Consider the following 14,891-nt stretch of genomic DNA (forward strand, 5'->3'; position numbering starts at 1 on the left):
TGGTGTGCATAACAGCCCCATAGATTCTCTTTTTTTCTTTAGCCCTGTTAAGACGCTTCTGACGTTGTTTGTTGTTCAGGAGCGGCTTGACAAGAGGAATACGACATTTGAAGCCCATGTCCAGGATCCGTCTGTGTGTGGGGGCTCTTGCTGCACTAACTCCAGCCTCAGTCCACTCCTTGTGAAGCTCCCCCACACTTTTGAATGGCCTTTTCCTGACAAGAAAAAAAGAACTGGTCTGTTGCTTTGTGGGCCAAAGTCCTCTTTTCTGATGAGAACAAATTTTGCATTTCATTTGGAAGCCAAGGTCCCAGAGTATGGAGGAAGAATAGAGAGGCACACAATCCAAGATGCTTGAAGTCCAGTGTGAAGTTTCCACAGTCTGTGTTGATTTGGGGAGCCATGTCATCTGCTGGTGTTGGTCCACTGCGCTTTATTAAGTCCAGAGTCAACGTAGCAGGCTACCAGGACATTTTAGAGCACTTCATGCTTCGTTCAGCAGACAAGCTTTATGCAGATGCTGACTTCATTTTCCAGCAGGACTTGGCACCTGCCCACACTGCCAAAAGTACCAAAACCTGGTTCAATGACCGTGGGATTACTGTGCTGGATTGGCCAGCAAATTCGCCTGACCTGAACCCCATAGAGAATCTATGGGGCATTGCCAAGAGAAAGATGAGAGACATGAGACGGAACAATGCAGAAGAGCTGAAGGCCGCTCTTGAAGCATCCGATCTTCTATAACACCTCAGCAGTGCCACAGGCTGATAGAATCCATGCCACGCCGTATTGAGGCAGTAATTCATGCAAAAGGAACCCAACCAAATACTGATTATACTTTTCAGAGGGCTGACATTTCTGTATTTAAAATCCTTTTTTAATTGATTTTATGTAATATTCTAATTTTCTGAGATTTTGGATTTGAGGTTTTGTTAAGCTGTAAGCCACAAACATCAAAATGATAACAAATAAAGGCTTGAAATATCTCACTTTGCATGTAATGAGTATATATATAAGTTTCACCTTTTAAGTTGAATTACTGAAATAAATGAACTTTTGCATGATATTCTAATTTTCTGAGTTTCACCTGTAGGGCTGATTTGGGCAAAATAACGCTAGTCTGGAGTTACTATTGGGTGTGGTTGTCAGGAAGACAGCAAGAAGTGTTCATCTCTGGTTTGGATCTCCAGGGGGTGAATAGCACTTATGGTTTTCCAAACAGGTCCCCAACATTCCAGGGTGCAGACAAGCAGAGACTGAGCATAGGGCACAATGAGCAGGTAGTGAAAACGGCAAAGACAGATAGGAGAAAGCAGCCAAGTGTCCTGGCCCCGGTGAGGCCATACTGATTCAGAGGGACGGTCCTGCGTAGGCAGGACTTTGCCCCAACTGCAGGGACAGTATGTACAGTTGTCACACTAGCCCCTGTGTACAGTATTGAGGGTGGCCTAAATGCCCTGAAGCAATAATCACACTCCTTGCATGCTAGCTACACTGATGCCGGCAGCAATGGTAGCACCTACGCATCAGTACACTGCCATTGCCCATTCGCTTGTACTTTTGGTCTTGCATATAACATGCGCCCAATACACCACTGGGGCAGTTGGGTAATATGGGGTAGGGGAGAAATGTGTTACTGCGACTTGAGGGGTAAATGTGTTACAACAAATCGGGAGGTGGAATGACTTACTACAGGGGTGAAGGGGCTTTTGCAGAACAGCAGCAGTGAGGGGAGAAGGAGGAATTATTGCTGAAGAGGCGAGTAGGAATGTTTTACTACAGAAGTGATAAAACAAACAGCTACGGCATCACAGCCCATAGCCAGAGTATTCCTGTGGTGGAATTGGGGGATTTTCGACTGTATCTTGAAATGTTGGTCCTGATCACAGACACAGGAAGGACCATACATACCACAAGCTGTGTGCTTTGGTTTTTGTCTCTACCTCTGATTTAGTGATAAATTACCACAAGTACCCCAGCATCAGGGCCAAACCCCAACATGCCCCACTGCTTCCAATTCAATATCAATAGAGAAGTGTACTACAGCAATTAGGAGGAAACGTGCAATAAAATCTATCTTTTTAGAATAATATTTAATTAAAATTACAATTATTTAACAATTACCCCAAAAAAGTCAATTAGATGGGCTTTCATTTACAGATACTGTACATAGCGAAGTTTATATAAAGGAGAAATCGACTGTCAGGTAATACAGTCCAGTTGTTGCTATTGTGTTGTAATGTCTATGTTGGGAAACATATTGACTGACCTCCAACTAAATATTTACAGGCCCAGTCAGGGACACCCTTCTTGGGGATGTGTAACCAAGACCTCCCCCAATATGATGCAGCCAGTCGTCCTCAGCGATTGACTGATACCCCAGTGGAGGGTGGTCAATGGTCATGCCCCCACTTGGCCTTACCCAACCTCTATACCATCCAGTTTTGAGTCCCACCTGTCCCTGGATTCAGTCCCTTCTTGCCCACGGCCGGCTGTGACTTTCAGACAAAATATAGCTTGACATCTGATGTCAGGAAAGGATGTACTCCAGGCATGGCCAAACTGTGGCCCCCCAGCTGTTGAAAAACTACACATCCCAGCATGCCCTGACACAGCTTTAGCATTCTCTGACAGCAAAACTGTGTCAGGGCATGCTGGGATATGTAGTTTCACAACAGCTGGAGGGCCGCAGTTTGGACATGTCTGATGTACTCATTGCCTGATGCACATTGTTACCACAGAAAAGACAGCCCAGGAAGACCTAATAATTACAGCAGTGAGCAGAGGATTATGGGAGGAGGGTTAATGTATCGGCTAGAACAAATAGTACAACATACTACCATCTGACGATGAGGCAATGTTATAGAGGGATGAAACTAACACAAGTGTGCCACAGTGAAAGCTCGTTACATGGTCCATGAGGTTCTTGCTGCATCATGTATTTACACTGATTGATATTACAAAGTATATACAGTGATAGAAAAGGGAAATAAAAAATGTACAGAACAAAGTAAATCTACCGTAGTAGAAAACATACTGGGTCACGTGGGTGTTTTATATTCTATTCCAGCCAGAGAGTGACACACAGCACTTATCCAGCGGAGATGTCTTGTGTGATGGGGCCATGTGCCCTTATGTGGTGCATACCTCTGTTGGGTCTGGAAAACCGTGGAACTCTGGAACTGCCATGTTATGACAGCTGTACAGCTAAGGAAGTGATGGAACATAGCTGTACATAGACATAGCAGTACATAACTGTGGCTTGTTCCTGGCATCGAGGAGTCATCTCCATGTAGTTAGTTTGTGGCTTACAATGAAGAACAGAAGCTGATGGGAGAATCCTCGTGTTCCTTCCATAGAACAGACCTCAGTAGTTCTTAGAATCTTCATTCCTACTGTACATGATTTGTATTTAGTTAAGATTCCTGTAGTGTCCAAACATTTGTCTGATATACATTATAAATGGTTGCCAATTGTATCTTTGATATTAATGGCAGGAGTTGGGCCAACGTGAGTCCAAATATATCCCCTCTCAGGCCGGGAAGGGAGGGTGGGGAAGGGCGATGAGCGGGACTTGAAGTACTCAGAGGGGGCATAGCAGACAAAGTCCAAGCAATCCATTTTCCGAGGAAGATCTTCATCTGGTCCTTGAGGAGCCAAAACAAACACAATCATGGTGACACCTACATCATAGAGCACACACTAGAGGCCAAACTGCAACATAGCCTCCAAGAGCTGAGCACATAGCGACATACTAACAGTCACAGACAGGGTAGAGATGTGAGGGTATTGCTGTACTGATGTGGGAACGTAACATTGCTTATGGCAGGTACTTAATGGCTTTTGGCATAACATTATATTCTACTCATCATTCTTGGCTGAAAGTGTTGCTCAGAAGAAGCAGAACAGGCCTGATCCCATTTGCAGCCCCTGAGAAATGCAATTATCAGGCAGTGCTGCCCACATCTATCACAGCACCCTAGTTGGCGGCACTCCGCATCCTGAGGAAGGACATGACCATGTATTTTAAGAACACATGGGATAAACACTCATACATGATTAACAAGCTCCGCAACACGTGGCTGCTGGAGAAACATCTGGCCAGGGATCAGTAAAGCTAAGTAGCTCTATAGTACTAGTGCAGGGCACCATCCACTGAGCAGTGGGAATATGGAAATTGTGTTTCTACAGAGCTCACGCTTAGATGATTGGCACTCATCTCTGACAGATACATACCTATGATGTAAGACGCTGGGTCAAAGTGGTCCTGCGGGCTGGAGAGTGTAGGAATGAGCCAGGTCAGAGCAGCACTCTTCTCACAGTACTGATCCTGGACAAAGCCCCTGATCTGGGCATAATATGTTTTACCATCATCCTCATCAATGACTGAAACCACATCACCGACCTGATAATACAGTCCCTGCAACAAGGAGCAGATAAGAGTCACATCCCATGACGGCCACACATCGGAGGTCACATGACACACTGTCCTAACCCCGGAGGCCACACAGTGGAGGTCACATGACACACCGTGCTAACCCTGGCAGCCACACAGCGGAGGTCACATGACACACCGTACTAACCCATATGGGTACGCAGCGGAGGTCACATGACACACCGTACTAACCCTAATGGGTATGCAGCGGAGGTCACATAACACACTGTACTAACCATAATGGGTACGCAGCCGAGGACACATGACGTACCGTGCTAACCGTAATGGCTACACAGTGAAGGTCACATGGCACACCGTACTTACGCTAATGGCTACAGATAGCCTGACATAGGTCTGGTTGCAAGCATTTGCTACCGCCACCTTGTGGTGCTCTGTTATAATTTCTTCACAGTCTTTTTCTTTTTCCTTTTTGCAGAGCCATGGATATTCTCAGATGCATCTTCCTAGCCCACTTACTGCCATTTACTTCTGCTTTGTTTGTCATTAAAGTTATTTGATAGAAATCTATTATTTGTATAAATATTTTGATATATTCATATCATCCTATTGGATGTGCATCCAAAATATATAATCTGTTTGGGGACTACAGTACTTGTTTTGTCATTCTGCATTTCTAGAGCAGCTTCATCCTGTTAGTTAGTAAATGACCCCCGATGTTACAGCCAGGAGTCATCCCATGAATAGGTATTGGTGAGCTTGGGTATACAGAGAGGCTGCAGACCATGATATCACCGGTAACGTGCTTTTGCATCCTTCCCAGTAAGCAGCTTACTACACATCTTACTTCCCGAAAACCTATCACATCCTGCCATCTCTTAGCTCTTGTAATAAAACCTCCTATATCCCTGTGGTGCAGAGAATAAGCACAGAGAGAACGTCACACACAACATTTGGTATAGGGGACACTTTAGAGCATTACATACCTTGTGGAAGATTGATTCTGACGTCACTATTGTGGACACGGCTTCTGGAGCCTTAATGGGCTATTAAATAGTAAAAACAGACAAACCTTTCAAAAAATAAATGTAAATATGTATCTAAATAGAGCAAAATAAAAGTACCATGAGTAATGAGCTTACGTTTTTCAGTTTGAATATATGGCGCCGACCTTTCCCTTTGGTAGAAACCTTCTTTTCAATAGCTGGAGCGGACTTATACTTTGTGTTCCTAAGACGGGCAGATCTTCTGTGGATTTCCTGCTTGGACTATTGGTGAAACGAGGTTACATAGAGACTATTCACAGTGACTGCATACAAAGTTGTAGAAGAGGTGATTAAACCACAAGTCACGCCGGATATACCGGGTGTATAACCCCGATTCCACACACCCCTCCACCATTGTCCCTCTTCTTTAGGCTTATTGCCAGGTCATGATTTTAGGAGGATACCAGTAGCCAGTGTTATTTATTTAGCAATAACTCATGAAAAATGACCACAGATATGTGAATAACAGTAATGATGATGATGCTAATAACCATAGAACATTACTGACCTGCTTTCCGCTGCCCCCATTACTCTGCTGGGAGGACGAGGTACCGGCGAAGCTTATCCCACTATAGGTGCTGCTTGCTCCGGTCCCACCAGTGTAATTACTGGTGCCCCCAGTGCTGCCCTTCCCAGTGCAGTTGTTGCAGAGGATCTCTCCCTGGCTTCCTTTCTTCCACATGGAAGAGGAGGTGGTTTTGCACATGCTGCATGTGGGCTTCAGTCCAAGAGGCATCTGCATTGTACATCACAGTAAGTGTATAAGGTAAGTACATTGCTCTGGCAACCACTAAGAGCTACTGTAAGTAACGCAGTGCGTGTAGATGAGCAAGACCATGGGAACGACACGGATGATGAATGGCTGTGATCTGCTAGGATACAGAACAGCGTACATACAGGAAAGTGACACGTGTGTGATAATAAGATTTTACTCACCGGTAAATCTATTTCTCGTAGTCCGTAGTGGATGCTGGGGACTCCGTAAGGACCATGGGGAATAGCGGCTCCGCAGGAGACTGGGCACAGCTAAGAAAGATTTAGGACTACCTGGTGTGCACTGGCTCCTCCCACTATGACCCTCCTCCAGACTTCAGTAAGGATACTGTGCCCGGAAGAGCTGACACAATAAGTAAGGATTTTGAATCCCGGGTAAGACTCATACCAGCCACACCAATCACACCGTATAACTCGTGATAATATACCCAGTTAACAGTATGAACACAACAGAGCCTCTCAAAGGATGGCTCAACAATAACCCTTGTAGTTAACAATAACTATATACAAGTATTGCAGACAGTCCGCACTTGGGACGGGCGCCCAGCATCCACTACGGACTACGAGAAATAGATTTACCGGTCAGTAAAATCTTATTTTCTCTGACGTCCTAGTGGATGCTGGGGACTCCGTAAGGACCATGGGGATTATACCAAAGCTCCCAAACGGGCGGGAGAGTGCGGATGACTCTGCAGCACCGAATGAGAGAACTCAAGGTCCTCCTCAGCCAGGGTATCAAATTTGTAGAATTTTGCAAACGTGTTTGCCCCTGACCAAGTAGCAGCTCGGCAAAGTTGTAAAGCCGAGACCCCTCGGCCAGCCGCCCAAGAAGAGCCCACTTTCCTCGTGGAATGGGCTTTTACAGATTTAGGCTGCGGCAGGCCAGCCACCGCATGCGCAAGCTGAATTGTGCTACAAATCCAGCGAGCAATAGTCTGCTTTGAAGCAGGAACACCCATCTTGTTTGGTGCATACAGGATAAATAGCGAGTCAGTCTTCCTGACTCCAGCCGTCCTGGAAACATAAATTTTCAAGGCCCTGACTACGTCCAGTAACTTGGACTCCTCCAAGTCCCTAGTAGCCGCAGGCACCACGATAGGTTGGTTCAAGTGAAAAGCTGATACCACCTTAGGAAGAAACTGGGGACGAGTCCTCAATTCTGCCCTATCCATATGGAAAATCAAATAGGGGCTTTTTCATGACAAAGCCGCCAATTCTGACACACGCCTTGCCGAAGCCAAGGCCAAAAGCATGACCACTTTCCACTTGAGATATTTTAAATCCACGGTTTTGAGTGGCTCAAACCAATGTGACTTTAGGAAACCCAACACCACGTTGAGGTCCCACGGTGCCACTGGAGGCACAAAAGGAGGCTGAATATGCAGCACTCCCTTGACAAATGTCTGAACTTCAGGCAGTGAAGCCAGTTCTTTTTGGAAGAAATTCGACAGAGCCGAAATCTGGACCTTAATGGAACCCAGTTTTAGGCCCATAGTCACCCCTGACTGTAGGAAGTGCAGAAATCGACCTAGCTGGAATTCCTCCGTTGGGGCCTTCCTGGCCTCACACCACGCAACATATTTTCGCCATATGCGGTGATAATGTTGTACGGTTACTTCTTTTCTAGCTTTAATAAGCGTAGGAATGACTTCCTCCGGAATACCCTTTTCTTTTAGGATCCGGTGTTCAACCGCCATGCCGTTAAACGCAGCCGCGGTAAGTCTTGGAACAGACAGGGCCCCTGCAGCAGCAGGTCCTGTCTGAGCGGCAGAGGCCATGGGTCCTCTGTTTTGTTAAAACGGGACGCCATCATGTCCACCTGTGGCTTTTCCCAACGGTTTACAATCAGTTGGAAGACTTCTGGATGAAGTCCCCACTCTCCCGGGTGGAGGTCGTGCCTGCTGAGGAAGTCTGCTTCCCAGTTGTCCACTCCCGGAATGAACACTGCTGACAGTGCTAACACGTGATTTTCCGCCCATCGGAGAATCCTTGTGGCTTCTGCCATCGCCATCCTGCTTCTTGTGCCGCCCTGTCTGTTTACATGAGCGACCGCCGTGATGTTGTCTGACTGGATCAGCACCGGCCGGTGTTGAAGCAGGGGTCTAGCCTGACTTAGGGCATTGTAAATGGCCCTTAGTTCCAGAATATTTATGTGTAGGGAAGTCTCCTGACTTTTCCATAGCCTTGGAAGTTTCTTCCCTGTGTGACTGCCCCCCAGCCTCGAAGGCTGGCATCCGTGGTCACCAGGACCCAGTCCTGTATGCCGAATCTGCGGCCCCCTAGAAGATGAGCACTCTGCAGCCACCACAACAGCGACACCCTGGCCCTTGTAGACAGGGTTATCCGCCGATGCATCTGAAGATGCGACCCGGACCACTTGTCCAACAGATCCCACTGGAAAATCCTTGCATGGGACCTGGCGAATGGAATTTCTTCGTAAGAAGCTACCATCCTTCCCAGGGCTCGCGTGCATTGATGCACCGACACCTGTATACGTATTAGGAGGTCTCTGTCTAGAGACGACAACTCCTTGGACTTCTTCTCCGGGAGAAACCCTTTTTATCCTGTTCTGTGTCCAGAACCATACCCAGGAACAGTAGACGCGTCGTAGGAACCAGCTGCGACTTTGGAATATTCAGAATCCAGCCGTGCTGTTGTAGCACTTCCCGAGATAGTGCTACTCCGCCGAACAACTGCTCCCTGGACCTCGCCTTTATAAGGAGATCGTCCAAGTACGGGAAAATTATTTCGGCCATTACCTTGGTAAATACCTCTGTGCCGGGGACAGACCAACGGCAACGTCTGGAATTGGTAATGACAATCCTGTACCACAATCTTGAGGTACTCCTGGTGAAGAGGGTAAATAGGGACATGCAGGTAAGCATCCTTGATGTCCAGTGATACCATGAAATTCTCCAGGCTTGCAATAATCGCCCTGAGCGATTCCATTTTGAACTTGAACCTTCGTATATAAGTGTTCAAGGCTTTCAATTTTAGAATGGGTCTCACCGAACCGTCTGGTTTCGGTACCACAACATTTTGGAATAGTAACCCCGGCCTTGTTGAAGTAGGGGTACCTTGATTTCACCTGCTGGAAGTACAGCTTGTGAATTGCCGCCAGTACTACCTTTCTCCGAGGGCAGCAGGCAAGGCTGATGTGAGGTAACGGCGAGGGGGAGTCGCCTCGAACTCCAGCCTGTATCCCTGTGATACTATTTGCAGAACCTAGGGATCCACCTGTGGGCAAGCCCACTGGTCCCTGAAGTTCCCGAGACGCGCCCCTACCGCACCTGTCTCCACCTGTGGAGCCCCAACGTCATGCGGTGGACTCAGAGGAAGCGGGGGAAGATTTTTGATCCTGGGAACTGGCTGCTGGTGCAGCTTTTTCCTTCTTCCCTTGTCTCTGTGCAGAAAGGAAGCGCCTTTGACCCGCTTGCTTTTCTGAAGCCGAAAGGACTGTACCTGAAAATACAGTGCTTTCTTAGGCTGTGAGGAAACCTGAGGTAAAAAATTTTCTTCCCAGCTGTTGCTGTGGATACGAGGTCCCAGAGACCATCCCCAAACAATTCCTCACCCTTATAAGGCAGAATCTCCATGTGTCTTTTATAGGCAGCATCACCTGTCCACTGCCGGGTTTCTAATACCCTCCTGGCAGAATGGACATTGCATAATTCTGGATGCCAGCCGGCAAATATCCCTCTGTGCATCCTTTATATCTAAGACGACGTCTTTAATATGCTCTATGTTAGCAAACCATTATCCCTGTCTTAGAGTATTAATATTATCTGACTGGGTATCAGACCACGCTGCAGCAGCACTATTTATGCTGAGGCAATTGCAGGTCTCAGTATATAACCTGAGTGTGTATATACAGACTTCAGGATAGCCTCCTGCTTTTTATCAGCAGGCTCCTTCAAGGTGGCCGTATCCTAAGACGGCAGTGCCACCTTTTTTGACAAACGTGTGAGCGCCTTATCCACCCTAAGGGATATCTCCCAACGTGACCTATCCTCTGGCGGGAAAGGGTACGCCATCAGTAACTTTTTAGAAATTACCAGTTTCTTATCGGGGGAACCCACGCTACTTTACACACTTCATTCATTCCTCTGATGGGGGAACAAAACACTGGCTGCTGTTTCTCCCCAAAAATAAAACCCCTTTTATGTGGTACTTGGGTTCATGTCAGAAATGCGTAACACATTTTTCATTGACGAGATCATGTAACGGATGTTCCTAGTGGATTGTGTATATGTCTCAACCTCGTCGACACTGGAGTCAGACTCCGTGTCGACATCTGTGTCTGCCATCTGAGGTAACGGGCGCTTTTTTGAGCCCCTGATGGCCTTTGAGACGCCTGGGCAGGCGCGGGCTGAGAAGCCGGCTGTCCCACAGCTGTTACGTCATCCAGCCTTTTATGTAAGGAGTTGACATTGTCGGTTAATACCTTCCACCTATCCATCCACTCTGGTGTCGGCCCCACAGGGGGCGACATCCCATTCATCGGCCTCTGCTCCACCTCCACGTAACCTTCCTCATCCCACATGTCGACACAGCCGTACCGACACACAGCACACACACAGGGAATGCTCTGACTGAGGACAGGACCCCACAAAGTCCTTTGGGGAGACAGAGAGAGAGTATGCCAGCACACACCAGAGCGCTATATAATGCAGGGATTAACACTGTAACTGAGTGATTTTTCCCTGATTTTTCCCCCAATAGCTGCTTTTATAAACAATATTGCGCCTAAATTTAGTGCCCCCCCTCTCTTTTTAACCCTTTGAGCCTGAAAACTACAGGGGAGAGCCTGGGGAGCTGTCTTCCAGCTGCACTGTGAAGAGAAAATGGCGCCAGTGTGCTGAGGGAGATAGCTCCGCCCCTTTTTCACATACTTTTCTCCCGCTTTTTTATGGATTCTGGCAGGGGTATTTATCACATATATAGCCTCTGGGGCTATATATTGTGATATATTTGCCAGCCAAGGTGTATTTATTGCTTCTCAGGGCGCCCCCCCCCCAGCGCCCTGCACCCTCAGTGACCGGAGTGTGAAGTGTGTATGAGGAGCAATGGCGCACAGCTGCAGTGCTGTGCGCTACCTTGGTGAAGACTGATGTCTTCTGCCGCCGATTTTCCGGATTCTTCTTGCTTCTGGCTCTGTAAGGGGGCCGGCGGCGTGGCTCCGGGACCGAACACCAATGGCCGGTTCCATGCGGTCGATCCCTCTGGAGCTACTGGTGTCCAGTAGCCTAAGAAGCCCAAGCTACCACCAGTTAGGTAGGTTCGCTTCTTCTCCCCTTAGTCCCTCGCTGCAGTGAGTCTGTTGCCAGCAGATCTCACTGTAAAATAAAAAACCTAAAATATACTTTCTCTCTAGGAGCTCAGGAGAGCCCCTAGTGTGCATCCAGCTCAGCCGGGCACAGGATTCTAACTAAAGTCTGGAGGAGGGTCATAGTGGGAGGAGCCAGTGCACACCAGGTAGTCCTAAATCTTTCTTAGCTGTGCCCAGTCTCCTGCGGAGCTGCTATTCCCCATGGTCCTTACGGAGTCCCCAGCATCCACTAGGACGTCAGAGAAATACATGTGATACACCAGGTAATGGTGCATGGCATAAACAAAATGGCATGCGGTTGGGATGCCGGTGGTCATGTGACCGACTGCCGGAATCCCGACACCGCTCAGGAGACTAGTGTCGGAGTACTGACAGCAGACATCCCTGTGGTAAGTATCGGGGTTAGGGCACTGGAAGCGGGGGAGGGGGTGTTAGCCCTAGCGGCCACCCCCCGGTGGGACAGGGTTAGGGTAGGGAAGATTGGGATCTCCAAGTTTTAAGGATACGTATGCTTGAGCACAGGTGTTTAAAGCACATTAACTCAGGTCACCTAGGCTTAATGATGGCTATTCTTAAAACCTGTGCTGTTAGCATGCTTTGAGGACTATGGCTGGGAAACACTGCCCTAAATATTGGGCAGGTACAGGTGCTTTATACGAACGCGATGCTGTGTAATCATTACTCGGTTTCACTGTGTGTGAAGTTTTGTAAATTAAAACACAACATCTATAGAAAGAGACACTAAAGTGCAGGGTCTATACCAAGCGCCCAGAAGACTGGACTATCATAAAGGATGGGCCGCTCCTGCAACCAATGATCACGTAGATACGTGAAGTGCAACAGCGCCCCCTTTATCAAAATAAATGTGACACGTGTACATGTTGTGAAGACTGGGACACTCACCTTGTGTGAATATTCCAATGCTCCCTCATCTACCAATCACCTGCAAGGAAAATACATGCGTGTCAGTAAATGCAAAGCGACATATACTCGCCTCTGGGAGAACAAATAACAGAGGTATCTGATACAATTTCCCTGTGCCGAACTAGACACTGGCAACATACAAGAGGTATTACCGATAAACAATGATCAAACACACATATCAGTGTATTATGGCAATCACCAGCAGTGGCTGCCCCCGGGTGTCAGCGTCGTCCAAGATGTGCAGGGCGGAGCTGGCCAGGACATATATGTGACGTTGTATGTAACATGTCTTGGCTTTCTTTCTCCGGGACTCAGCAGGCGCAGCAGCATGGGACACACTGTTCAGCCTGTCAATCATCATTTAGTCCACCCCTGGGTTCCTGTGAAACCAGCCAATGGAAGTCTGGGGGCTGGCTAAATGATGATTGACAGTCTAAGCAGTAAGTGGCATGTTGCAGGACATATGTCACATACTAACTTCCATGTACATCAGTGGCAGCGCTTGTGTTTGGCATTATAAAGGTGTGCTAGTCTTACCTTCCTGCAAGACAGACAAGTGGACTGTTTGTATTTCTTCTATGAGAATTCTGGCTGATCCTGCTCTGTGAGCAGAGGCGGATTGGCCATAGGGTTTACAGGGAAGATCCCCGGTGGGCCGACGCACCTGTGGGGCCTGTTTTGTTTGAGGACATGTGGTCCTTTTTATAGACATAATGAATAAGATGCAAAATAATTTGCATATATGAAAATTTCTTTGCCACTTGCCTGTGATTGCAGATGATCTAGTGTATGCTCTGTCTGCCTGCTTGGCTGACATATAAGATTGAGTGACTATTGATTGGGATACGGTTGGTGTAATAAGCAAGAAAATATATCTTTCTAAAGAATTATATAGTTTCCTAAATTCTGAAGTTGTATCATATAATGTGCTCATAATATTTAATTTTATTTCTTTTTAACTTCCCCCTTGATGCTGGACATGCCCACTATCTGGAAAGTCTTGGGGGGAGGGTGCTGCTGCCATGGCCCATGGCTAGACCTTACACCTCTGGTGCTGCCACTAATACAAATTTTTCCAGGGCCACTTTTTGTTCCCAATCCGCCCCTGTCTGTGAGCGACATCACCTAGTGTGTCCCCTCCCAGCCCGAGCCGCCCAACGTCGGGCATACACACTGTGATATCGCTCAGTGACGTCACGCCGCGACCGGGCTCTACACGCAGCTTTGGACGTATGAGTCCATATCGAGCTGCATGTACGGCCGACACAGAGGGTCGTTAACGACACACAAGGCCGCGCATCGGCCGTCGTCAGCTGCATACGCAGCACTGGGCGATATAGTAAATGATATCACTCAGGAGGGGGGAAAATGACCGATATCATTTATTATATCACCAACTGTGTATAGAACGATAGCTATTACAGTGACAGTAGGGAGGGTGACAGCCCAGCTTCACACACAGGACACCATAGGGAGCAGGGACCACACTGTGGCCGGAGGCTGCATGCACCCTGTATGTATCCCATAGACAGTCACCAGGGATGGTGCAACACGCAGGATACGGGACATGTACTGCTAGACTGGTGGCCAGCAGGACAGTGTGACCAGACCATGCTGTGGAGGAACTAGGACACAGACCTCAGTGATCTCCGGGACACCCCGGCAGTGGCTCCTCCTGGCCCCGGTGATATTCCCCGCTAGATGCCGCCACCGCTGGAGGCAAGTGAGGGTAACAGACCACCGTGTCCCCCACTGACTCCCCGGAACCGGACACACCGACAGGGATGCGTGTAGTTTACCTTCGCCGGAAGGACCTAGTGCACGTCAGGAACTGGGAGGTGTGGGGGGCGGAACCAACGGAAGCGCTGTGCGCGTGTACGCGGGAAAGTTAAATTACACTGCATGCAGTCAGTCACTGTCACTGCGGCCACGGTATTTCCACGCTCTATGGCTGGCGGGTGGGAGCGGGACACCAGGACAAGACGCGGCTGGCAGATAGTAAGATCAATGCTTTTCCGTTTGGCTGGCAATGGGACTTATCCCGGGGGTAGCCTGGGCAGTAGTGCTGGCGGAACTGGCACCAGCCACTCACATCCGGGACACACAGCTACGCCGCTGCTGATTGGCCAGGATGTTGGTGACGTAGACAGGAGGGAGGAGCCTGTGAGATCAGCTGTAGCTTGGGCACCTGACCGCTGGGAGGGGGTTAGTTCTGTGGTTGATTCTATATCGGAGTGGGAGAACGGACCTTCTGACGTACCTAGGGGAGGAGACACGTCACCAGGGGGAGGAGCTACGGGCGAACAGGGGTGGTCATTCCGAGTTGTTCGCTCGCAAGCTGCTTTTAGCAGCTTTGCACACGCTAAGCCGCCGCCTACTGGGAGTGAATCTTAGCTTCTTAAAAATGCGAACGAAAGATTCGCAA

At 48.2% G+C, this 14,891-nt stretch overlaps 1 protein-coding gene across 2 annotated transcripts; it reads right to left on the reverse strand.

The window, feature by feature from the left end:
• Window positions 1–2,074: 2,074 nt before the first annotated feature.
• GATAD1 (GATA zinc finger domain containing 1) lies at window positions 2,075–14,546 on the reverse strand. 2 transcript variants are annotated; one of them, XM_063921411.1, is made up of 7 exons: window positions 14,266–14,546; window positions 12,446–12,485; window positions 5,948–6,175; window positions 5,536–5,661; window positions 5,380–5,439; window positions 4,237–4,420; window positions 2,075–3,647 (listed from the first exon to the last, which is right to left on the reverse strand). In XM_063921411.1, exons 3-7 carry the CDS (start codon window positions 6,173–6,175, stop codon window positions 3,457–3,459), a joined length of 789 nt encoding a protein of 262 aa, XP_063777481.1. In that variant the 5' UTR covers window positions 12,446–12,485; window positions 14,266–14,546; the 3' UTR covers window positions 2,075–3,456. The 2 variants fall into 2 exon arrangements, with proteins under 2 accessions (XP_063777481.1, XP_063777480.1); XM_063921410.1 differs by lacking the exon at window positions 14,266–14,546 and adding an exon at window positions 14,105–14,259.
• Between the last annotated feature and the right edge of the window lie 345 nt (window positions 14,547–14,891).

The sequence above is a fragment of the Pseudophryne corroboree genome, chromosome 5, assembly GCF_028390025.1.
Source record: "Pseudophryne corroboree isolate aPseCor3 chromosome 5, aPseCor3.hap2, whole genome shotgun sequence".
Lineage (NCBI taxonomy): Eukaryota > Metazoa > Chordata > Amphibia > Anura > Myobatrachidae > Pseudophryne > Pseudophryne corroboree.